Source organism: Populus alba, chromosome 17, assembly GCF_005239225.2.
Source record: "Populus alba chromosome 17, ASM523922v2, whole genome shotgun sequence".
Taxonomy (NCBI): domain Eukaryota; kingdom Viridiplantae; phylum Streptophyta; class Magnoliopsida; order Malpighiales; family Salicaceae; genus Populus; species Populus alba.
This window is the reverse complement of record NC_133300.1, coordinates 3,095,075-3,120,793: the sequence shown is the minus strand read 5'-3', so window position 1 is coordinate 3,120,793 and position 25,719 is coordinate 3,095,075. Positions and strand designations below refer to the sequence as shown.

General features: G+C 37.6%; 2 protein-coding genes across 2 annotated transcripts in view; both read left to right on the top strand.

The window, feature by feature from the left end:
• Positions 1–6,739, top strand: part of LOC118027842 (uncharacterized) — a 165,043-nt gene extending 158,304 nt beyond the window's left edge. The window contains exons 6-10 of the mRNA XM_073405588.1: positions 5,474–5,566; positions 5,662–5,799; positions 6,001–6,116; positions 6,218–6,287; positions 6,367–6,739. Of these exons, the coding sequence (XP_073261689.1) occupies positions 5,474–5,566; positions 5,662–5,799; positions 6,001–6,116; positions 6,218–6,287; positions 6,367–6,597 (648 nt within the window). The 3' untranslated portion in view covers positions 6,598–6,739. The remainder of the gene's footprint in view (positions 1–5,473; positions 5,567–5,661; positions 5,800–6,000; positions 6,117–6,217; positions 6,288–6,366) is intronic.
• A 17,135-nt stretch (positions 6,740–23,874) lies between these two features.
• LOC118027880 (DELLA protein GAI1-like) lies at positions 23,875–24,252 on the top strand. Its single transcript, XM_035031378.1, has one exon. The coding sequence runs from the start codon at positions 23,875–23,877 to the stop codon at positions 24,250–24,252; it is 378 nt and encodes a 125-aa protein (XP_034887269.1).
• The last annotated feature ends 1,467 nt before the right edge of the window (positions 24,253–25,719 follow it).

Below are 25,719 nucleotides of genomic sequence, written 5' to 3'. Positions count from 1 at the left end.
TTTCAAAACTTATAGAATTAGTTAAAGTACACGAAAGTTAGTCCGAATACTTAGAGTAATAAAATATATATTAAGGCAGGTGTGCAGGGCTGTCCTTCCCCGTTCAGTGGCACTTGTTTTTGAAGGCCTAAGTAGGCGTAGCTTGTCTGTCTTGTCCATTGCCCTCTTTAGTTAGAGTAATATATTGATTAAATTTGTTTATCTTGTTTGCATCTTGACTCTAGCTATAACATCTTGATTAACTGATTTTCAATTATCAAGTGGTCTAATTCCATCCAATCTTGAAACTCACGTACCAATAAAAATGAAACAATTTATCATGTTCTTAGTAGTTTCTTGTCAGAATTTTTTTTGCACTTTGTCTCTGTTGGCTTTTCGATGTAATCAAAATGTCAATGATGATCACTTCTATGCTGGGATGGGAAGTCAACTTTAAGAAATAATAATAGTACAGAATTATAGGAGATGACTTGTGACCATCTATAAAGGCAAATAGTTACCTGCATAAAACCATGTACCAGAAAACGATAGATAAATTCACAGCTTCATTTATTGCTAAAAATGGCCCCTCCCCTTCTTGAAAAATTGATGGAATGCGCTCAGGCAATTGAAGATGGTGATCTGAAACATGCAGATTCACTCTTCAAGGAAATCGGACTCCAAAGTTCCACCGAAGCCAATTTAGCCACAAGAAAAGTTGTCAAATACTTCGCTGAAGCTCTTGTTCGGCGACTGTATAAACTGTATCCTCGAAATCCTATGCCGTTGGTACGTTTCAGAGAAGATATGGACATCCTCGGTTGCAAATTCGAACCTTTCCTCTCGTTTGCTAGCTACACCATCATGCCTCCCTTCTACGATGCACTGCGTGGAAAAAAACAAGTTCACATTATTGACTTTTCCGTTGCGGTGGATATCTGGCAGCATGCTACTCTGATGAAAGTGCTTGCAAGCGAGCTTGGTAGCCGGTTGTCATACCGGATAACTTTCGTCGGGCCAAAATTATCAAAACATCTTGGGTACCTCAAGTTAATTAGTTTGATCCTCACTAAAACGGCTGAAAACCATCAAATTGATTTCGAGTATGGAGAATATCTTGCTAATAGTGCGGGTGAGATAGTTGGAGCTACTCTCCAACTCGGCAGAAGAAGCAAGGGAGAGGCGGTGGTGGTGGAATGGGAATTTGAACTACACAAATTGCTTGCAGTACCCAGTGCAATATTCAATCTGGTGATGTCAAAATTGAAGGACCTCAAACCAGAGGTCATGGTAATTGTCGAACAGGAAGCGGATCATAACAGTCCCGATTTGATGGACCGCCTCGGCAAATCATTCAAGTATTACTCTGTTATGTTTGACTCCCTCGAGGAGGATAAATTTGAAAAGCTTGAAGATTATAGAGTTCTATGGGAGAGGAATTTTAGGCGCCAGATCAGCAAAGTGGTGGCTGAAGAGGGCATCGGCCATGTTGAGCGACATGAGACATGGGCTCAGTGGCGAGACAGACTGTTTCGAGCTGGTTTTCATCCTGCTCGCATATTGTTCCGTGAAACTATGTTTTTTAATAACAAGACTAATGAATACAGAATAGAAGAAAAGAATCGGCGTCCCCTGCTCTGCCGGCTCGATTACCCTTTCGCTATCTCTTCGGCTTGGAAACCTGACCTAACTCACGATGGTGAGCACACTGCTTCCTACAATTAATTACATCTATCAGAGTTTCTACTGATTAAGAAACCTAGTTATTTAATGTACTAAATATAGTTTGGTTTCATGAAGTAATTATTGAAATGCATGTTTTTTGGCTGCGGTAATAATAATATTGACTATGCAGAGTCAATAAGCATGGAGATAGGAGACCTAGGATCTATGCTGGGCAGTTTTAACATGGCACAAGATGCCAGTCGGGAGTCCGGGAAAGCAAGCAATTCTGTATCCCATGAAGACGACGCAGATGATGCTACTATCATGATGAGAGGAAGTATGCGGTCGACAGAGGTATCGTTTTCTCTATTTCTGTCATAATGGAAAAACCACTTTATTTTATTGTGTATTGGTCAAATTTGTCCCCTTCGTCAGATTGATAGTTTCCATTAGATTGCATCATTAAATGAGCCAATATGGCTTTAAATCATATTTGCATTCTAATGAAAAAATTATAAAGAAAGCTATCAATAGGATTAAGTTAGAATAAAATGTGTTGAAGAATAATATAAATTATATCTTGGTATCTCATCTAACAGCTTAAATTTTAGGTGAGATGGTTCTTTGACATGATGTCAAATCAGTCTTGATGATGAAACACTTACAAATTCAAATCTCAACATCTCAGGCTATGTTTGTTTCCTGAAAAGTGATTTCTGAAAAACCATTTTTCAAACTTTTCTGTATTTATTTGCCATTAAAAAAGTTGGTCAACGGAAAACACTTTCTAGTTAAAGAAAAATTTGGCTTGGTTTCCAGGAAAGTGTTTTCCTGGAAAATTTGGATGGAAAACACTTTCCGGAAATTGTGAAAATTTTAGAAATGTTATATTATTTGCTAATTATCAAATTTGGTCCTCAAACTTTTGATTGCTATATATATTTTGTTTTCAATATTTATTTTTTAATTTCATCTCTTAAAATTTAATTTTTATATTAACTTTGGTCCTCATTTTTATAATTGTTTATTTGCTTTTTCCTTATCATTTTTTTATTGAAATTTTTTTATCTATCAAATTTGGTCCTCATTCTTTTGATTGTTACTTATTTTATATGAAATAATTTAAGAAATGTTAATTATTATTATTATAATTTCTTCATCTTTCATTTTTTTTTATTTTTTAGATTTAATCTCTATTATTTTGATTATTATTTATTTTATTTGAGATAATTTATGAAATTATATTTTTTTTTCAATTTCATTCTCATTCAACTTTTTAATTTGTAAGATTTATTCCTCATTATTTTAATAAACTTGAGAAAAATAAAACATTAATAAGTTATTTTGCAGCTCATTTTCCATGATATAACCAAACATTAGAAAGTGTTTTCCAACTTATTTTCTATTACACCACCAAACATCGGAAAATAATTCACTTTCCTTAAATTCACTTTCCAAAAAGAAACTACTTTACAGCAAATAAACGGGGTCTCAATTCTATTTGATAAAAATAAAGAATAATATAGTACTGGTCTGTATAAATTTCAAGGTTTAAGAGTATTCACTTGAGAGAATAAATCATATCTTGAGTTCAAAGTCCAATGGCTTTTACTCAAGGAGTGCATACTAGAGAATAATATAAATTATATATCTTGAACTCAAGCTTCAAGGGTTCTCACTTGAGGAGGATTATATCTTGAGATCTCAACTAATAAGTTTAAACGTTTCGATGAGATGATTCTTTTGAGAAAAATATAATGGCAATTTGGTAAAATAAGGACCCTCACTTAATCTATTGTCTTCTAAAGTTATTAAATAATATAAAATTATTTATTAGAGTTCATCCTCCTCAAAATTTTGGGTGATTAACATGATATCATAGTTTTAATAATAAATAATTCAAGTAGCTTTTAACTTGAGAGAGAGTGTTAATAAATAATACAAAATCATTAATTGAATTTTTAATATCTATGTACATTCTTTTTTAGCGAATTTTTAGATTTAGATTTTGATAATCTCCATGGAGGTAGAAGAAGCCGTTTGCACCGCATAAACAAAATAAAATTTCATAGGTGTTATTATAGAAGTGCTTTACTTCGGTGTTTTATTGTACCTCAATTAAAAGTTCATATTATTCTTGTTGCAGTGCTTCTCAATTAACCAGATCGCTGCTTCAGCTGAGATATTTGACATATTAGAATATGTATGTCATGTACATGATCTGCCGATGGCTCTTACATGGATTTCAGACAGGAGAGAGGAAGATACAAATTCAAGAGAGAGATTTAGGCTGCACATCGTGGATACTGCTTGCTTTGTTAATGATGTAGGAATGAAAGGTTTCGTTGAGGCATGTGTTGAAGGACCTCCTCTTGAGGAAGGGCAAGGGGTAGCTGGGAAAGCACTGCAATCAAAGATGCAATTTGTCCCTGACGTTGCAGACCTTGATGCAATCGATTATCCATTTCTTCATGTTGCATGGGAGTTTGGCCTTCATGCTGTTCTTGCAATTAAGCTTGCAAGCACCTACATGAGTAATGTTGATTATATATTAGAACTTGTTTTCCCTCTGGAAACTAGAGAACTTTCAGAACAGTTGGTATTGATGAAGGAAATCATATCAACCTTGACCAAAAACTGTGGGAATTCATGGAGACTTTGGGGTAATAGAGCTGGGATTGAGAAGGCAGGGAAGTCTGATGAAACAGCATCTATTGTTTCTGGCAGCTCACAGGGGTTTTCAGATATTGGCGGTTTGAATACAAAAGATATAATCATTACATTGGATAGCTGTTTGAGTGATGGGCATGGTAAGCAGGTACCTTTTTTTAACTCAATCTCGGTCTCTATAATAACTTGGTGAATTGCTCTATTGATCATATTCTACGCGTATATTATGCCCAAAATTATCTAACATTACTTGGCTATCTCTTATAAGGAAGTCAAAGGACAAACTACTGGCACCAAATTGCCCAAAACTCCCCGTTGGCCTCGTCCAATAAAACCTCCAAGTTCCAAAGAATCGAGATCCAAAGCGTGGAAAGACTTCTATAAGTTGAAAGATGACAATGGTGCATTATGGGCCATCTGTAAACATTGTAAGAAGAGGTATCGAGGTGAAAGCACTAGGGGAACTACCAATCTACTTAAACACTTGAGAAATTGTCAGAAAAAGAGAGAAGCAGAACAGCGAACACCTAAAGATCAGCCTGTTCCATTTATGGTGATCGAAGCGGACAGCCCAGAGCATTTTGAGTTAATCGACAACATATTTTCACCTTCACTTTTCGAGACTATAGATCGCTTAATGTCTAGTTCAAGAAAGCAACAGGGAAATTCAGAACATCAAATGCCTAGACACCAGGCAGGTCCATTTAAGGTGATCAAATCTACGAGTCCAGAGGATTTAAAGTTAATCAACTACATTTTTAACTCATCTTCGGATGAAAGGTTAGATTTCCTCCCCTCTTCCAAGTTACTATATGTATTTAAAAAAAAAAAAATTAACTTCTTGTATTGTGAACCTTGTCTTTTGTCAGTGAGATTGTTGTTCATTGCAACCATAATTATTTGACTCGGAGTGAATTGTGCACACTAAGACCACAGACGTGCCTTGATGATAACGTCATTTCTATCATGTCTGATGCCCTAACCGTAGCTGAGAGAAGGAAGAAGAAAGGTTCTATAAATTGGTACCTTCCAATTTGTTTTTCGGTAATTTTTCCTCTATCTTAATTCCATATAGTATAATTGGTTCGATTCAATTTACCATGTAGTCCTACTTGCAAGACATAATTTCCTTAGAAATACTTACGCATTCGTAAAACAGGAGTACGCATATGATACATCCGAGTGTATCTCTTTTGCAAAGAAACACATGTTCAGGGAGAATTATATGTCTGCTCTGTTCGGCTGTGAGAAGGTAAAGTCTGAATTTCGTCAAGTCCAATTCATGCATTCCCATGCTTAGTTGACCCATTTGAAAGGTGACAACCAGTTAACTACATATGGTTGCAGATGTATGTTCCTGTCTTTGACAAGGAAAGAAGACACTTCTATCTATTTGTTCTGCATATAAAGAAGCAATTTGTTGAGATTTGGGACTCATTAGCTAAATCTAGTGGCAGTTCCGTCGACAAGAGATTGCCTAACATGGTAAGTGCTAGCACCCTTCGAGCTACCTTGTCTTGTCTGCTAATTTAACTATATCTTTCCTTCTATTTATGCTTCCTTCCACTTGTCTAAAAACTATTTCTTTCATTCAAACTTCTGACAACTTGGTTTTAAGGTGAAATCCAATTATTAGTTTTATATTATTCTTTAACACCAATCATGTTATGATATTTAAAAAAATAGTTGGCCATCCTGGATGTCCTATTCGAAGATGATATACAACAGAACTACCCTGATGGCTGGTCATTTGCAAGTTTTTCAGTGGACAGATCACCGAATGTCGCACAACAAACCAACGGGTAAGAGCATATTTCTGGCTGACAGCATTTTGATTTTATTGCCTAACATTAAGTAAATTTACACTCTAAACACATTGTAAATGTGATTTCTCTCTATGCAGATATGACTGTGGGGTTTATGTTATCAAGTTTATGCTAGCACCAGAACAAGCGACACAACCTGATTTTGTTGTAAGATTCTCACTCTAATGAGCTCTTTACTGTGATGACTCTGTCACATTCTTTCTAATCTTTTGACTCCGACATGCAGTTCGACAGCGATACAGAGAGATTGGATGTGGTGTTGAGATTGCTCGATGGTAATGTCAACTCATGCAGAAATGAATTGGCTGCTAAGGCTGGGGCATATTTTCTAAGAAGTTCAGGAACCAATGACTCCTTGAGAATATATGTCCAGAATATGGATGAGGAGACAGCAAACAAATATAGCATGCTGAGAGGAATCAATGTTGACGTAAACCCAGCATTAAATCAAATGTGAATTTCAATTGCTGTAACAACATAGTGTGTTTGGTCTCTAGGGATTAAAATTGATTACAGAGAACAGTCCATACTTGCCTTGCCTCTCCTGATTAATGTCTTGCAATAATTCTTTCTAGGAACATGTACGCATATTTTCTGCTATAGGAACTCGTTGCTGGTTTTCATGAAAGATTTACATTAGAACTGTTGGGCCAAATGTTTTCCCTTTCAGCCACGCCAATATAATTAAGGGTTAGTAGCCAATCACATAACCATATATTAAACCGCAAAGACATCAATATTGCCTGCAAGTATAACAGCTTGATCTTTATGTTAAACAGTTTTTCAATAATATTCAAGTGGTCTAATTCAAATCTTGAAAATAACACTCCATTAAAATAATAAAAGGAGGCATGTGCATGCTTCTCCAATATAAGCTTCAAAGGAAGAGCGTTATGTCTGTGTACTTTTTCCTCTTGGGGCATGTGCATTACGCCACTTCCTGGAAAGCAATGGCTGGATAGGATGCGAAGACTATCTTGAGAAATAATATTATTATTTAGAGGATTTGGAAAGAAGGATGCAAAGACAGCTAAGTAGGTAGAGAAAAAAAAAATTGTCTTAATAGTGTAGAGAACAATAATGTATACTAGCTTAATTTTTCAATTGTATTCTTCTCCTTGTAGGAGGAAATATATAGACAGAACTCTGAATAGACAGTGCCCTAAATAAACAGTGCTTTGAATAAGCAGAGCTCTGAATAGGTAACAATCCTATTATAAGAAAGTATAGTAATTTTGTACAAGATTTGATATGACTTCTATAATTGATCAGATTTACATAATTACTGCCTATACAAGATTTGATCTGAATAGGCAATAATCAGATTACAAAATAATATTTGATCTAGTTCCTATAATTAATCAGATCACATAATCGTAATTAATCATGTCAACACTCCCCCTCGAGTTGGAGCATAGATATCAGTCATGCCCAACTTGGTAATTATTCTCTGAAATGTCGGTCCTAAAACGGCCTTGGTAAGAATATCAGCTAACTGATATGTTGACTGAACGAAGGGAAATTGTATGAGTTTCTAATCTTTGATGAAGTGACGATCTAATTCAACATGTTTGTGCGATCATGTTGAACAGGATTATGCGCAATGGAAATGGCCGCCTTATTATCACAGTATAGAGTCACCGGATCTGTAAAGTGAATCCCTAATTCTGTCAAGACCATCTGAATCCATAATAATTCACATACCCCATGAGCCATACCTCGAAATTCTGCCTCCGCACTTGACCGGGCCACCACTTTTTGCTTCTTACTACGCCATGTAACCAGATTTCCGTTGACAAAAGTAAAGTAACCTGATGTAGATTTTCTGGTTGTTTGATCCCCTGCCCAATCAGCATCGGTATATCCCTCAATGCTGGAGACTCCATGTTTTGAGAATAATAAACCTTTACATGGGGTACCCTTTAAGCGTCGTAAAATTCTATTCACAGCATGCAAATGTTCTTCGTTGGGTGCATGCATAAATTGACTTACGACACTAACAGTATAGGCGATGCCCGATCTTGTATGGGATAAATAAATCAATCGACCAACCAACCGTTGATAGCGGCCCATGTTTGTTGGAACCTGATTAGGAAATACACCGAGCTTGTGATTGATGTCCATAGGGGTTGATGTTAGTTTGCAAGCAAGCATGCCAGTCTCTGTTAGCAGATCAAGCACATATTTACGTTGTGACATAGAAATCCCGTGAGCTGATCTGGCGACTTCAATGCCTAAGGCTTTTCATTTCGAATGCCACAGCTAAATGTTCTTGTAATAGCTTCATCTCCTCTAGATCATCACCTGTTAACACCATGCCATCCACGTAAACAATGAGGGTTGTTACCTTCCCGTTTTGGTGCTTTATAAACAGAGTATGGTCTGCATTACTCTGTTTATAATTGAATGTTGTCATAGCAGATGAGAACCGCCCAAACCAAGCTCTAGGGGATTGTTTCAGCCCATATAAAGATTTCTTCAAACAACAGACTTTGCTCATAGTTGCAGAATTGCCCTGCACACTCGGTGGCAAGTCCATATACACTTCTTCATCTAAGTCCCCATTAAGGAATGCATTTTTAACATCAAACTGTTTCAAAGGCCATTCCCGACTGGCTGCTATAGATATGAGAATATGGATTGTGTCAAGCTTGGCAACTGGTGCAAAAGTCTCTTGATAATCTATGTTGTATTTTTGCGTATACCCTTTTGCAACCAACCGAGCTTTATACCTATCAATGCTGCCATCAGTTTTAAGTTTCACAGTGAACACCCAACAACACCCAATTGTTTTCTTTCCTTCGGGTAGGGAGACAACTTCCCAAGTAGAGTTCCTATGCAAAGCTTGCATTTCTTCATTTACTGCCTTGGCCCAAGCTAGATTTGTCAAAGCTTCCTGCACATTACTAGGGATGGATATATTGGATAATTGATTAATAGTGAGTGCATATGATTCAGATAGCCTATGGTTAGAGACATAATTGTTGATTGGATATTGGATATTGACTCTATGATCGGGTTCATACTGTTTCTTTAGGACACCTTTGTTTGATCTTTGGGAACATCGTGGGGCTGCAGGAGTAAGGTGAACATCCTGGGCATAAGAGATATCAGAAATTACATTTGACTCATCAGATATAGGTTGTAGGAGTACCTGGGATTCAGCATTCTAAAAAGATTCATTGGTTGATGGTGTTAACAAAGGCAACTCTATATTTAGTGGTGACTCCTCATCAATGCTCCTGCCCCGTGACTCCTCATCGGTGCCATTATTCCCAAGCTGTTCAATCATATTTTCCACCTCAACATATTCGTTCCTGTCACTCTCTTGTAGCAAATGTTCGGTGCTGGATTGCTCTCCCTGAGAGGAAATGATGGAACCTTCTTTTGAATAAAAAGGTTCAGTCTCATGGAAGGAGACATCCAATGTGACATGTAACTTTTGAATGTGAGGATCATAGCATCTGTACCCTTTCTGTAAGTCTGAATATCCAACAAAAACACATCGAGTGGCACATGGATCAAGTTTAGTTCGTAACACCTTTGGAATGTGAACATAAGCAGTACACCCAAACACTCTAGGCTTAAGGTTTGGAAGGTGTGGGGTGGATAATAAAGATTGCATCCGTTGTTGAGGTGTTTGAAAATCTATCACTCGAGAAGGTGTTTGATTGATCAGATACACAGCAAACTTTGCAGCTTCTCCCCAGTAGTACCGAGGCATGTGCATGCCAAAAAGAGAGGCATGGACCACTTCTAAAATTTGCCTATTTTTTTGTTCGGCCAACCCGTTCTGCTGTGGAGTATAAGTACATGAAGTTTGATGCCAAATTCCATAGTGATGTAGATACTTATGAACAAAGGTATCCAGGAATTCCATAGCATTATCAGTTTGCCAACTACGAATCTGTTTCTGATACTAAGTACCCACCATACGATGAAATTCCTAAAATGCTGTAAATACATCACTTTTTTTATGTAGCAAAGATATCCAAGTCATTCTAGTACATTCATCAATAAATGTAACAAAATAACGGGCTTTTGATATGGTAGAAATTTTTGCAGGACCCCATACATCAGAATGTATAACAGCAAAAGGTTCTAAACTTTATTCAAACTCAGTAGATAAGTAATACGATGGCTTTTAGCCATTTCACAAATATTGCAATGAAACTCAGAATCATGAACTACGTTAAAAAGATGTGGTTGTAATTTTCTAAGATATCCAAAGGAAAGATGTCCCAATCATTGGTGTCATAACCATATTGTGGCTCAATCTATATCTGAACTTCTAGTTTGATATGCTTGGCCGAATCTCTGTCCTCCATTTTCTGTAAGTTCTAAATAATAGAGTTTGCCACGTTTAACACCATAACCAAGAATCTTTCGGGTCAGAATGTCCTGAAACACACAGAATAACGGCCTGAAGGTTACTGTACAATTAAGAGCAGAAGTAATTTGGCCAACTGAAAACAAATTATGTTCAAGGGATGGGACAACTAGAACTGAGTTCAACATGATTTTTTGAGTCAAAATGATAGTGCCTTCCCCAACAGTAGGGGAGATACTCCCGTTAGCTGTAGAAATAAAAGAATGTGTGGAAGAGTGGAGGAATTGTAACTGACCAGTGTCTCTAACCATGTGATCTGATGCACCTGTATCAATTATCTAATTATTATCTTTAGTAATTGTAGAGAATGTATTTTCCTTACCAGTGCTGCTAGAGTGAGCAACATTAACAGTAGGCGGCAGGTTATCAACAGCAGGTAGTTTATCAACAGTAGTAGTCTGAACTTCAGCCGTGGTCATCATGGCTTTTCCTGCAAATTTCTTCCTTGGTTTTTTTGAGAAATCCCACCATTCAGTAGATGATATACAACAGAACTACCCTGATGGCTGGTCATTTGCAAGTTTTTCCATGGACAGATCACCGAATGTCCCACAACAAACCAACAGGTAAGAGCATATTTTTGGCTAACAGCATTTTGATTTTATTGCCTAACATTAAGTAAATTTACACTATAAACACATTGTAAATGTGATTTCTCTCTATGCAGATATGACTGTGGGGTTTATGTTAAGATTCGGAATCAAAACAATTAAAGCTTGATTTGTAAATAGTATCTTAGAGATTTAGTTTGATTGTTATTGCTGTAATTAAGTCCTAAATATTAGTTGCTAGTCTGTCAGTTTACTTATTTAGACAAGAACTTTCATATATAAACTATGTATACGGAGTGTAGCAAACACACTGAATAATAAGTCTGCCCTGCTATTCTTCAAACTTCCTCTGTCAATTTTCTTGCTTTCTTTATGGTATCAGAGCAGTGGTTCAACACCTAATACTGCTCATTATTTTGCTTCCGCCAACATCACCATGACAGAAACAATGGATTTTTATGATCCATACTACATCCATCCCTCAGATCACATCAATCACGCCATTGTCAACCAACTTTTGGAAGGTGATAATCATGCAACATGGAGCCGTGCCATGATGATGTCTCTGGAGGCCAAGAATAAGCTTGGTTTCATTGATGGCACATTAAAAGCACCTTCAGAGACAGATCCTAAATATAGAGCTTGGAGACGATGCAATCAGATCGTAAAGTCATGGATCCTCAACTCCATCAGTCCATCCTTGACAAATACTGTAATCTTCTCTGATACTGCTGCTGATGTCTGGGCAGATCTCAGTGAGCGTTTCTCACAAGGAAATCTCTCACGCATATTTGAGCTCAAACGAGGGATCGTTGAACGTCGTCAACAACAACAAACCATAACAGCTTATTATTCAGCACTCAAGTCCTTTTGGGATGAATTAGGATCATACAATGATCCACCTTTATGTAACTGTGCAGGACTAAAACAGATTGCTGAAAGAGAAGAACATGAATGAATTTTCCAATTCCTCATGGGGCTGAATGATACGTATTCTGCTGTCCGTGGACAGATCTTGTTGATGCAGCCACTCCCTAACATCAGGAAGATATATTCACTCCTGCTTCAAGAGGAAAAACAACGGCAACTCACTGAAGCCACTAACAGCCCCGTTCATGCCATGAATGTGAAAAGGAACACAAGGATCACAGAGAATAGACAATCCACACGGCTACAAAACAGCAAGGGCAAATCTTTATTTTGCTCACACTATGAGGGAGATACACACACAGTTGATCGTTGCTATTATATCATTGGATTTCCACCAGGACATAAATTTCATGGCAGAGAAATCAAACCACCAAATCGACACAAACGGCTTGCAGTCAATAATGCCAGCAACGCAGTCAAACCCAACACGGCAGCAAGCGGACATCAGACCTTTCTTCAGTTTACAGAAGAGGAATACAATCAAATAAGGGCATTACTTGGTAAAAATCAGTTCTGTGGAAATGTGACAGGTAAACAAACTTCTAAATGTCATAAAGCATGGATCATTGATAGCGGTGCTAGCGATCATATATCATCTTCCTCTCATTTACTATCCCAAACACCACATCATGATATTGTTCATTTACCTGATGGCTCACATTTAAAAACCTTATCAGTTGGTAATGCACAAGTTAATCAACATTTGTGTGTCAAGAATGTTCTCCACATACCATCCTTTCAAGTTAATCTTCTCTCTGTCAGTAAACTCACCCGTGACCTAAATTGTATCATCACTTTCCATCCTAACTTCTGTATCTTGCAGGACCTAAACACGATGAAGATGATTGGCCTAGGGAAGGAGCATAATGGCTTATACTATCTATCCGAGCACACTGTTATCAAGCCACCATCAAAAATTCAAGCCAACACCATTTCCACCATCCCAGATTTATAGCACTATCGCTTAGGACACCCCTCTACTGCACCATTACAATTTTTATCTAAGACGATTCCTAATTTTTCTATTCATCATCCTATGCATTGTGGCATCTACCCTATGGCAAAACAAACCAGACTACCTTTCAATATGAGTTCTATTTCCTCACATGCATCTTTTGATCTTATCCATTATGACATATGGGGTCCTCATCGCACACATACACACTCGGGTGCTCGATATTTTTTAACCATTGTAGATGATTACTCACGTTACACTTGGATCCATCTTATGAAGCTTAAATCTGAAACGCAAACCTTACTCAAGTCCTTTATTGCGTTTGTCAAAACACAATTTCAATGTAATGTTAAATGTGTGAGAGCAGACAATGGGAGTGAGTTTACTTCTATGCGACCCTTTTTCAATGATTTAGGAATTCTCTTTCAACACTCCTGTCCAGCCACACCACAACAAAATGGTGTCATAGAGCGCAAGCATCGTCATCTTTTAAACGTTGCTCGCGCTCTACGCTTCCAAGCTTGTTTGCCACTTCAATTTTGGGGGGAAAAGTATACTCACTGCAGCCTATATCATCAATCGCTTACCTACACCCATTCTTTCAAAAGCTTCACCATATGAGAAGCTGCACAATACCATACCTACATACCATCACATGAAGGTTTTTGGTTGTCTTTGTTATGCCACCACTATTACACCTTCACACAAATTTGATTCTAGAGCACGTAAATGTGTTTTTGTGGGTTATCCTTTGGGTCAAAAAGCATATCGCCTTTATGATCTCTCAACTCACACATTCTTCTCTAGCCGAGATGTCACTTTCCATGAATCTATATTCCCCTTCTCTACTCAACTACAAGGCACACTACCCGATTAGCCAATCACTTTCACCTCCAGCTTACCCTTATCAGCTCTTATTTCCCCTCAAACACTATCCATTCCCTCCTCCAACGATGACACACTTTCCTCTCCTATGCTTTCTCCTCCCTCAAACCATGCTCTACCATCATCTCCTATCAACATCCCTAGCCTTGTTGAGCCACCTTTATCACCACCTGTTTCCACATCGCCTACTCTCCCACGCCGAAGTACTCGAACCCATACCCGCCCCTCCCACCTCCAAGATTATCACTGCTTTCATGCCGCCTTGCTTCCCCCTGGCTCGTCATGTTCTCGTTCAGGTACTCACCATCCTTTATCTAAATTTGTTTCTTATGCTCATTTATCTCCATCTCACCGTGCTTTCATTACAAGCCTTTCTGCCCACAGTGAGCCTACATCATTTGCGCAGGCTGCCTCTGATCCCCGCTGGCAGGATGCCATGCAAGCTGAATTAACAGCTCTTGAACTGAACAATACCTGGATATTATGTCCCTTACCAGCAGGTAAACGTGCCATTGGGAGCAGATGGGTTTATAAGCTTAAATATCACTCTGATGGCACTATCGACCGGTTCAAAGCTCGCCTCGTTGCCAAGGGTTACACACAATTGGAAGGACTTGACTACACAGACACCTTCTCCCCTGTTGCCAAGTTAGTTACTCTCAAATGCTTGCTTGTTGTTGCTGCTGTTCGTCACTGGCCCTTACACCAACTCGACGTTCAAAATGCCTTCCTTCACGGTGATTTGAATGAAGAGGTTTACATGCAGCCTCCTCCTGGCCTTCCTCGTCAGGGGGCGAATATTGTGTGTCGGCTTCAGAAGTCCATATACGGTTTAAAGCAGGCATCACGTAATTGGTTCTCAAAATTTTCCACAGCCATCAAGAGCTTTGGATTTCAACAATCCAAAGCAGATTACTCTCTGTTTACTAAGGTACAAAGGGCTTCCTTTACAGCAATACTACTCTACGTTGATGATATGATCATCACAGGAAATGACACTGCTATAGTTGGAAAACTGAAAAAGTTTCTTCACAACCATTTTCGGATTAAGGATTTGGGCAATCTCAAGTACTTCCTTGGAATTGAAGTTGCCTACTCCAAACAAGGTATTGCCATCTCCCAACGTAAATACACTCTTAATATACTTAAAGATGCAGGTTTGATTGGGTCAAGACCAACTAAAATTCCAATGGAACAAAACCAACGACTCACCCCTTCAGAAGGTGAACTGCTCAATGATCCATCACCATATCGATGCCTTGTTGGCCGTCTTCTATATCTCACCATCACAAGGCCAGACATTGCCTTCTCTGTACACGTTCTCAGCCAATTCATGCAGCAACCAAGGAAACCTCACTTGGATGCAGCTCACCATGTCCTACGATATTTGAAGCAGGCACCAGGACAAGGCATTTTATTTCCATCACATGGAGAGTTACAGTTGAAAGGGTATTGTGATGCTGATTGGGCAAGTTTTCCAACAACCAGGCGATCTATTACTGGCTTCTGCGTTTTCCTTGGAGGAGCTCCCATATCTTGGAAGAGCAAGAAACAGTCGGTGGTATCACGTTCTTTAGCAGAATCAGAATATAGATCAATGGCATCACTTACCTGTGAGTTGGTTTGGCTTAAACAACTCCTATGTGATTTGCAGGTGCCACACTTGAAGCCAACCCTCCTGTACTGTGACAACCAAGCTGCATTACACATCACAGCCAACCCCGTATTTCATGAACGCACAAAACATATCGAGATTGATTATCATATTGTGCGTGAGAAAATACAATCAGGATTGATAAAGACCATTTATGTACCTTCAACACAACAGATAGCAGATATATTCACAAAGCCTCTTGGTAGCCCGTTATTTCATAATCTGCTGCGCAAGCTGGGAACCTTGGACATCCATGCTCCAGCTTGAGGGGGCGTGTTAAGATTCGGAATCAAAACAATTAAAGCTTGATTTGTAAATAGTATCTTAGAGATTTAGTTTGATTGTTATTGTTGTAATTAAGTCCTAAATATTAGTTGCTAGTCTGTCAGTTTACTTATTTAGACAAGAACTTTCCTATATAAACTATGTATACGGAGTGTAGCAAACACACTGAATAATAAGTCTGCCCTGCTATTCTTCAAACTTCCTCTGTCAATTTTCTTGCTTTCTTTAGTTTATGTTATCAAGTTTATGCTAGCACCAGAAGAAGCAACTCAACCTGGTTTTGCTGTAGGATTCTCACTCTAATGAGCTCTTTACTGTCACGACTGTCACATTCTTTCTAATCTTTTGACTCCGACATGCAGTTCGACAGCGATACGGAGAGATTGGATGTGGTGTTGAGATTGCTTGATGGTAATGTCAACTCATGCAGAAATGAATTGGCTGCTAAGGCTGAGGCATATTTTCTAAGAAGTTCAGGAACCAATGACTCCTTGAGAATATATGTCCAGAATATGGATGAGGAGACAGCAAACAAATATAGCATGCTGAAAGGAATCAATGCTGACGTAAACCCAGCATTAAATCAAATGTGAATTTTGTTAATCTGTATCAATTGATTAATATAATTCTGTAGAAAGGAAGAAAGAAAGAATAACAGAGAGAAGAGAGAAGAGCAGAGGAGTATATTGTTCATAAGAGTTCTTATTTCATAATACCGAATACAACATGATAGTTGAGTGTTTATATATCTGTTGATAACAGACTTAACAAACTATTGTTATATAACTAACTATCTATTATATTGAGATCGTGACAAGTGTCACGATCTTAAGCAATGCTTTAATATACTCTAACATCCCCCCGCAAGATCACGCGGTGAGGAACCAAGCGTGAGATTGCAACAATGAGTGTGAAACAGAGGAGCACTCAGCCCCTTGGTAAGTATATCAGCAAACTGCTCTTGGGAGGACACAAACTGCACTGAGAGTTGTTGACGCGATACCCTTTCGCGAACAAAATGAACATCAACTTCGATATGCTTAGTCTTTTGATGCTGAACAGGATTGAAAGACAAAGCAATAGCTGACAGGTTATCACAAAATAGAACAGGCACACCAGGCAAAGAAATGTGCAGAAATGCTAGTAATTGTTTAATCCAATCCAACTCAGCAGAGGTGAAGGATAAGGCACGATACTCAGCTTCGGTGGAAGATCGAGAAACAGTTTGTTGCTTCTTAGAGGACCACGAAATTGGATTGTTACCTAAGAAGACCACCAAACCAGTAGTGGATCTCCTGTCATTAGGATCCCCCGCCCAATCAGCATCACTAAATGCCTTTAATTGTAAATCGCCACGAGTATATGAGAGACCAAACTTCAGAGTGCCTTTGAGGTATCGTAAGATTCTTTTAACAGCAGTAAAATGAGACATCATAGGGTTCTGCATAAACTGGCAGACCTGATGTACCGAGAAAGCAATATCCGGCCTAGTGAAAGTGAGGTATTGTAGAGCTCCTACAAGACTTCTGTATAGTTGAGGATTTGGATAAGGCTCCCCATCGTCTTTCAGGAGTCGATGATAAGGTAGACAAGGAGTATCACACGGTTTAGCCTCACTCATTTCAGATTTAACTAATAAGTCCTCAACATATTTGGATTGTGACATAAAGAAACCAGCAGCAGTTCCAGTAATTTGAATGCCCAAGAAATAATGTAAGGAGCCTAAAATCTGTGAGATCAAATTCAGAAGTAAGAGCACTAATGACTTGCTGAATCACAGCAGACACACTCCCTGTGATAATGATATCATCCACATAGAGAAGCAGCACCACAATTGCATGATCAGCATGTTTGACAAATAATGAAGAATCAGAGTACGTGGTTGCAAAACCCAAAGAAAGAAGGAACTGAGTAAACCTGTCATTCCAAGCTCGAGGAGCCTGTTTGAGGCCATACAGAGATTTATGCAGTTTACAGACTAGATGAGGATGATTGAGATCTTCAAAACCAGGAGGTTGAGACATGTAGACTTCCTCTTGGAGAATGCCATGCAAAAATGCATTTTTGACATCTAACTGGCGTAGAGACCAATTGAAATGTGCAGCAAGAGCCAAAACTAACCGGACTGTGGTAGGTTTCACGACAGGACTAAATGTCTCCCCATAGTCCAATCCAGGTTCTTGACTGAAACCCTTAGCAACTAACCTTGCTTTGTGCCTGGCAATAGAACCATCAGAATGTTTCTTGACCTTAAAAATCCACTTACAGCCAACGAGGTTCCTGTGTGCTGGCAAGGAAACTAAACTCCAAGTGCCTTGAGTATGTAATGCATGAACTTCATCTTTCATGGCTTGGAGCCACACAGGAATTTTAAGGGCAGCCTTGTAAGTGGCTGGTTCAACCAAATGCAGATCAGTGGCTGCAGAAACCTGTATAGTGGCTAAGAGAGCCTTCTTTTTGATAATTCCATTCTTGCTTCGAGTCTGCATTGGGTGAAGATTAAGTGGAGGAATGGACAACACCACTTGTAGGTTATCAGGAATAAAGCCATGAGAAGAAAAATCAGAATGTAAATTGACCTCAGGTGCCACAGGGAGCAGGGGAGTGGTGGACAATGGGGCAGTAACGGATTGAGAACTAACAGAATCTGCAGATGGAGCAGGTGTGGAAGCAGGTGTATGAGTGGTAAAAGGGCGAGGTGATGACGCTGGACTAGTGGAGATAATGGAGTTTGTTGTATTGACAACAGTCACAGGACAAGAAGACAACAGACTGGATTGGATTGTATTTGAAGGGGTAGACACTAAATCTGAGTATGGAAATTGGTTCTCATCAAAGATAACATGCCTAGACACAAACATTCTCAATGTTGGTATATGATAACACAAATAGCCTTTATATTTTGTGGCATATCCAAGAAATACACATTTTGCAGTTTTGGCCTGTAATTTGGTGCTAGTATAAGGCTTGAGAAGAGGAAAACAAGCACATCCAAAAATTCGAAGATGAGTAATAGTGGGGGAGGATCCAAATAACATCTCAAATGGGGAACTATTATGAAGAACAACAGTAGGCATACGATTGATGAGATAAGTGGCTGTTTGACAGGCATAAGACCAGAATTTGGATGGCAATTGAGCGGATTGTAATAAGGTGATAGTGGTTTCAATGATGTGTCTATGTTTCCTCTCGGCGACCCCATTTTGTTCAGGAGTATAGGGACAAGAGAGGCGATGTGAAATGCCCTTGTCAAGAAGAAAAAGTTTCAATCGATTGCTGGTATACTCACCCCCCCCATCAGTTTGAAGAGTCTTAATGGTAGATGCAAATTGAGTAGAAACAAAGGAATAAAAAACAACAAAGGTAGAAAACAAATCAGATTTATTGACTAAAGGGAAAATCCAACAATATCTGGTACATTCATCAACAAAGATAGTGTAATATCTATAACCATCAACCGATATAGATGGTGCAGGACCCCACAAATCAGTATGAATAGTGTCAAATGGAGTTACAGACTTATTGACATGCTGTGGAAAAGGTAGTTTACTAAACTTCCCTTCAAGACATGGATGACACATGAGGGGTGTAGGTATTTTAGAAACAGGCATGTGAGCTTTATTTAACATCAAGGAAACAATATGATTTGTAGGATGACCTAACCTATGATGCCACAAGATGGACTGAACAAGTTGACCAAGATAAGCCGTAGCTTGATAGGGTTGTTGTGAGGTTGAAGGTGAGGAAGAGTGGATAGGATACAATCCATTACTGCATAACCCTTTGTACAGGATCCTCCCTGTGGCTTTGTCCTGAATCCAAAAACAAAGAGCATCAAAGATGAGCCGACAGTTATTATCAAGACAAAGACGATGTACTGATAACAGATTCTGAGTAATTTGAGGAACACAAAGTACAGAATGCAATTTGATTGGAGAAATTGATGAATGAAGAGTAGAATGACCAATGTGGGATACGGTCAAACCTTCACCATTAGCAGTATGAATTATTTCAGTGGATGGATATGGGGAGGCCAATGATAGATTAGCCAAATCAGCCGTCATATGATTCGTGGCACCAGAATCGGTGAGCCACACCTGAGAAGATCCTGAAGAACAGGATGATGGAGAGGCAGAGTGAATCACTGTGTGCATAGCTTGCATTGGAGATTGCTGGACTTCCCTGTTCTGTGAAGATGAAGCCTGATATGGAGTATATTGCTGCATAGCTTGCATTGGGGATTGTTGGACTTCCCTGCTCTGTGAAGGGGAAGCCTGATATGGAGTATACTGCAGAGGTTGGGGTTGCATAGAAAAAGATGACTGTGGGGAATATGAAGCCATGTAGTTTGGACCCTTATCATTGTAGAAGCAATACCAGGAGGTATGATTGCTTCTACCACAAATATTGCATCTGGTTCTCTTAGGAGGAGAAGCCCTACAGAAAGGAGCAGTATGTCCCTCAGAGTTGCATAACTGACAAATTGGAACCATGAGTGCAGAAGGATGTCGAAATGGCTGAGCAGGGGATTGACCAAGAACTCCAGAATTTGAGTTGGGAAGCACAGGTGCCATGGAGGAAAAACCTGGTTTAGGACCAAAGAATCGAGAGCCCTGAGGAAATCGACCTTTACTCCTGTTCCTGTTTCCATTATATGACTGAAACTGTCTAGTGTGCACCTGAGATTGCCCATGATTTGGAGAGAAACTCCCTTGTGTGTATGTATCACCGGTACTAGCAACCATAGCTGACAGAAACGGTGAATTAACTGAAGTGTCAATGATTATTTCCTCTGCAAGCAATTGTGAGCGAAAGTCTTTCAACGAGATCACACTTTCCCTTCCCCTTATAACACATCTAAAGGTATTATACTCAGCAGGTAAGCCATTCAAGGCAAGAATCACAATGTCTTCATCTGCAAAATATACCCCAGCAGCAGACAAGTAGTCCCTAGCCTCTTTAATCCGATGAAGATATTGTGCAACTGAATCTGAACCTTTTTTAATGGTTTGCAAATTGGATTTCATCTGAAAAATACTAGTCCTAGATACAGTGGAAAATTGTTCCTTTAATCTAATCCACAATTCTTTAGAGCTAGTGCTACCAATTGCACAGGACATAGCAATCGGTGATAAGGTTGCAGTAATCAATTGCATAATTGCTCTATCATGCATTTTCCATACTATATATTCATCAGTTTGAGAGGAAGAAGAGGTGATACCAGATTCAGCCGAGATTGAACAATGTTGAGGTGGACAGGGGAGCAAACCATCAACATACCCCATAATTCCATTACTTTCAAGTAAAAGTTGCATCTGGAAGTTCCAATTAAGGTAATTTGATTCATCCAGTTTGACATTGACTGATGTAGGAATGGAGGTAATGAGAGCTGTAATTGGAGATTGGAGCAACTGGAGTTGCGAAGCAGTCACCATTAGGATTTCAAGTTTAATCCATGAATGAGACAATATATCAAACACTTGCTGTGCAAGTTGTAGAAAGAAAGATGAAGATCACAGCAGAGCAATATGACTGAAACACTCTGTGAGTTGTACAAGAACAATATGTACTCCAAATATGAAGAACACTCTGTGAGTGCAGAGAAAATAACAGAAAAATGCGGAAGCAACAAAAGGATCAAGAAATTTTCATGCGTGAGCAATAACTAGCTCTGATACCATGTTAATCTGTATCAATTGATTAATATAATTCTGTAGAAAGGAAGAAAGAAAGAATAACAGAGAGAAGAGAGAAGAGCAGAGGAGTATATTGTTCATAAGAGTTCTTATTTCATAATACCGAATACAACATGATAGTTGAGTGTTTATATATCTGTTGATAACAGACTTAACAAACTATTGTTATATAACTAACTATCTATTATATTGAGATCGTGACAAGTGTCACGATCTTAAGCAATGCTTTAATATACTCTAACAAATTTCAATTGTTGTAAAAAACATAGTGTGTTTGGTCTCTAGGGATTAAAATTGATTATAGAGAACAGTCCATACTTGCCTTGCCTCTCCTGATTAATGTCTTGCAATAATTCTTTCTAGGAACATGTACGCATATTTTCTGCTATAGGAACTCGTTGCTGGTTTTCATGAAAGATTTACATTAGAACTGTTGGGCCAAATGTTTTCCCTTTCAGCCACGCCAATATAATTAAGGGTTAGTAGCCAATCACATAACCATATATTAAACCGCAAAGACATCAATATTGCCTGCAAGTATAACAGCTTGATCTTTATGTTAAACAGTTTTTCAATAATATTCAAGTGGTCTAATTCAAATCTTGAAAATAACACTCCATTAAAATAATAAAAGGAAGGATGTGCATGCTTCTCCAGTATAAGCTAAGGAAGAGCGTTATGTCTGTGTACTTTTTCCTCTTGGGGCATGTGCATTACGCCACTTCCTGGAAAGCAATGGCTGGATAGGATGCGAAGACTAGCTTGAGAAATAATATTATTATTATTTAGAGAATTTGGAAAGCAGGATGTGAAGACAGCTAAGTAGGTAGAGAAAAAAAAAAGTTTCTCGATAGGACATTAAAGGTTTCTTTGTAGAGAAATATTTCTTAAAAGTCAAATATTCGAAGGGACACAATATTTTCGTAAAAAAAGGAAATTTCAAGCAAAGTGTGAATTGGGCGAAGAACTCATACGGTGGGAGTGGGAGTATAATGCAATAAGAAAATTAAATCAAGAAATAACATCTCTATTAAAAAATTATTTAAATTATATATTAAATTATAAATAAAATAAAATATATATATTAAATAATTTTTCAATAATTAAGTGCGTTGGTGAGAAAAATCATTGATATGCAGTGGTTTTGAAACACTTAAGGGGATAAAACACATTGTTTTATTTCATAAACAAGAAGCTTACATATATTATTAAGCTCTTAAAAACACTCTTTTTTTTTCTCTAGTATTTTTCTCTTTTATTTTCCATTCATAATAACATAAATTTATACACAAATTGAAAATATAAAAAGATCAAATTTGAAGTGTGAATAAAAACAGTTGGTTGTAGTATGAAGGTAGTTGGTGGCTACCGATCAATAGTTAGTAGTTGTCATCCTTCACCTTTTGAATTGAGTTTACTATAACAAATTCTCCTTTTATACTCAATTAAGGGATGTCATGCAAAGCATGAACTTCAATATGATAAATATATCTTCATTCAATAGCTTTGTAAAGATATATGTAACTTCATCATTTGTTTTGCTCAATATCAGTTCAATTTCTTTGTTCTTCATATGCTCTTGCATAAAGTGATGTATATCGATGTGTTTGCTTCTTTCATGATATACTAGGTTCTTTGTTAATGCAATTGCGGATCAATTATCAACAAGCTACCATATTCACCCAACTCAACTACCATATCTTATTGATGCACTTGTAGCTGCTACTATCGATAGCTCTTCTCTTTTTTTTTCTTTTCACATATTTATATTTTTTTCTGTTTTTTTTTTTAATTTTTAAATAATATTTTTATTTATAGACTTCAAACAGCTCTTTTTACTCTTTTTTTGTCAACAATGGAGGCTATTCTTTGTCTTTCGGTTGCTGCACCAGCAGCCCTCCTTGACTTTCTCACAAGCTGCTGGCAGCCATCCTTTTTTAGAAAATGGGCTTCAGAGGCTGCTTTGTCAATGGATGGTGCAGTCCATTAGCAAGAATCCTAACAGTTTTGAGTCATTTACCTTTGTAAATTATGGCACCTTCATTTGATCCTTGTAACTTCGTATTGTCTGTTTTCCTGACAAACGTAAGAGTCCTTTCATGGAAAACCTATCTTGTCTCTTAGTATGATTTGTTTTGTAATGATTTAATAATTACCTTTTTTTAATTACAATACAAAAAGGGGTGGAGTTTTTCATTGAAACAGTTGATGTTTGTATCCAAACTCTTAACATTTTCCTGTTGATTTCTGGAAGTAAACTAGGAGAGGACATTGATCAAATGATAGCATCTAGAGGAGCTGGTTTCTCCATGAGAACTTAAACCAGAAACTCCTTGGTGCTTGAACTGAAGCCATCTACAAAAATCAAGGGATCACTTATCTGTTAAAATGGCTACTCCTGGTTTCAACAAATTGTTGGATTGTGCCAAGGCAATTGAAGCTGGGGACCTGCATCTTGCTGATTCACTCATCAAGGATATCCTGACAGACAATGATGACAAACTTGTCAAATACTTTGCTGAAGCTCTAGTTCGACGAGTCTATAAACTGTATCCTCGAAATCCCAGACCTTTAGTGCCTTCCTGCACTGATTTGAGACGCAACATGGATTACCAGTTCTTTCCTTTCTTCTGGTTTTCAGAATTGACAACCCGTAACTCCATCGTGGATGCATTAACCGGAAAGAGAAGAGTCCAAGTTATTGACTTTTCATTGATGGCTAACGGCCGGCGGTGGTGTCTTTTGCTTGATATCGTGGATGGATGAATAAACATATAAAAAAATTATTTTTTTATAAAAAAGATTAAAAAATTTTAAACCGTATTCCTAGTAATAAATGTAAACCATTTCTAACATCTTAGATGATAAAATTACCTTGATGGGTGTTTTAGATACACTATAAGTTCTTATTATGAATCTTTTATAATATCTAATATTTAGTTCTTAATCCATTAATTATATGATTTGATGGGCATCTAGTAATGTGATCGAGGATATTAAATTAACATTATAGAATCGGACCTCTCATTATAAAAATCAACGGAAGGCAATGAAGAATCGGACATCATTATAATATTCAATCGGGCCTCTTCGAAAGAGCGGCCTTGCAATAAACTACGTGGGAAACTTCAAAACAGGGACAGAATTCCCATTTATTTATTCATGTTCTTGCTTTGTTAAATCCTAGAATTCCCATTTATATTTAATTTGGAAAATAAAAAATAAAAAGGTCCCAGATACAGAAATTAAGGGGTGTGAGCAGAAAGAATAGGCTTAAGGCCCAGCTTGCTTGAAACGTGATCCTTTCTATTCGGCCATAAGCTGCAACTTTCGCAACAGAAGTTAGATTGAAGCCATATGTGTTTCTACCATTGAACTCACCTCGGCGAATTATCTCTAACATTGCTTTAAAACATATTAGGTGTAGAAATTAGTGCTTGATTTTTCCAAATTAATAAATAAACTATAGTTTCATTAAGTATATGGGACAGTCTCAGCTGATACACAGGACTCGAAGTGCAAGGCTCAAGAAAAACCCAGAAATTTAAACCTATCATAAGTCCAAAGAACATTCCCTGCCAAGCTTTTGAAACCAAAATATATGTGAATTCAACGAATTCAATGTGCTTGCAAGAGACTAGAAAAGCACCTCAAATTTGTGCTGGTGGCTAGATTCAGCTTTCTTATGCCAAGAAGAGACTAGACTAGCTCCTCGAATATTCAGTAGTGATTAATAGAAATACTATAGTTTTTTTAAAAATATATACATGTGCCTTTAGATGGAGCTCTAATTAAGTATATAAAAAACAGGAACACCTCATTCTCTCCCCATATTATATTGCGTTTTCTTGATTTTTCTCAAGTCAATTTCAGAAAATTTTGAAACTTTTTTTTTTGTTTATAATGAAAAAAATTATATTTTTATATCGTTGTGATGTGTTGATGTCAAAAATAATTTTTAAAAAATAAAAAAAAAGATTTTAATATATTTCTAAAAAAAACAATTTAAACTGTTATTGCTACTACAATCTCAAACGAAACCTTCAAGTCCATCCCCTTGATATCAAGCACTTTCAATCGGGTTCTTCCTTTTGAATGATGGCAACTATTTAATGAAAATATCAAAAAAAATTTAAAATGAAAAAACATCATTATGGTATAAAATATAAATTATAAAACCCAAGATTTGATCAAAAAATTAATCTTCAATACATTAGGGGTTTAATTGAGAAA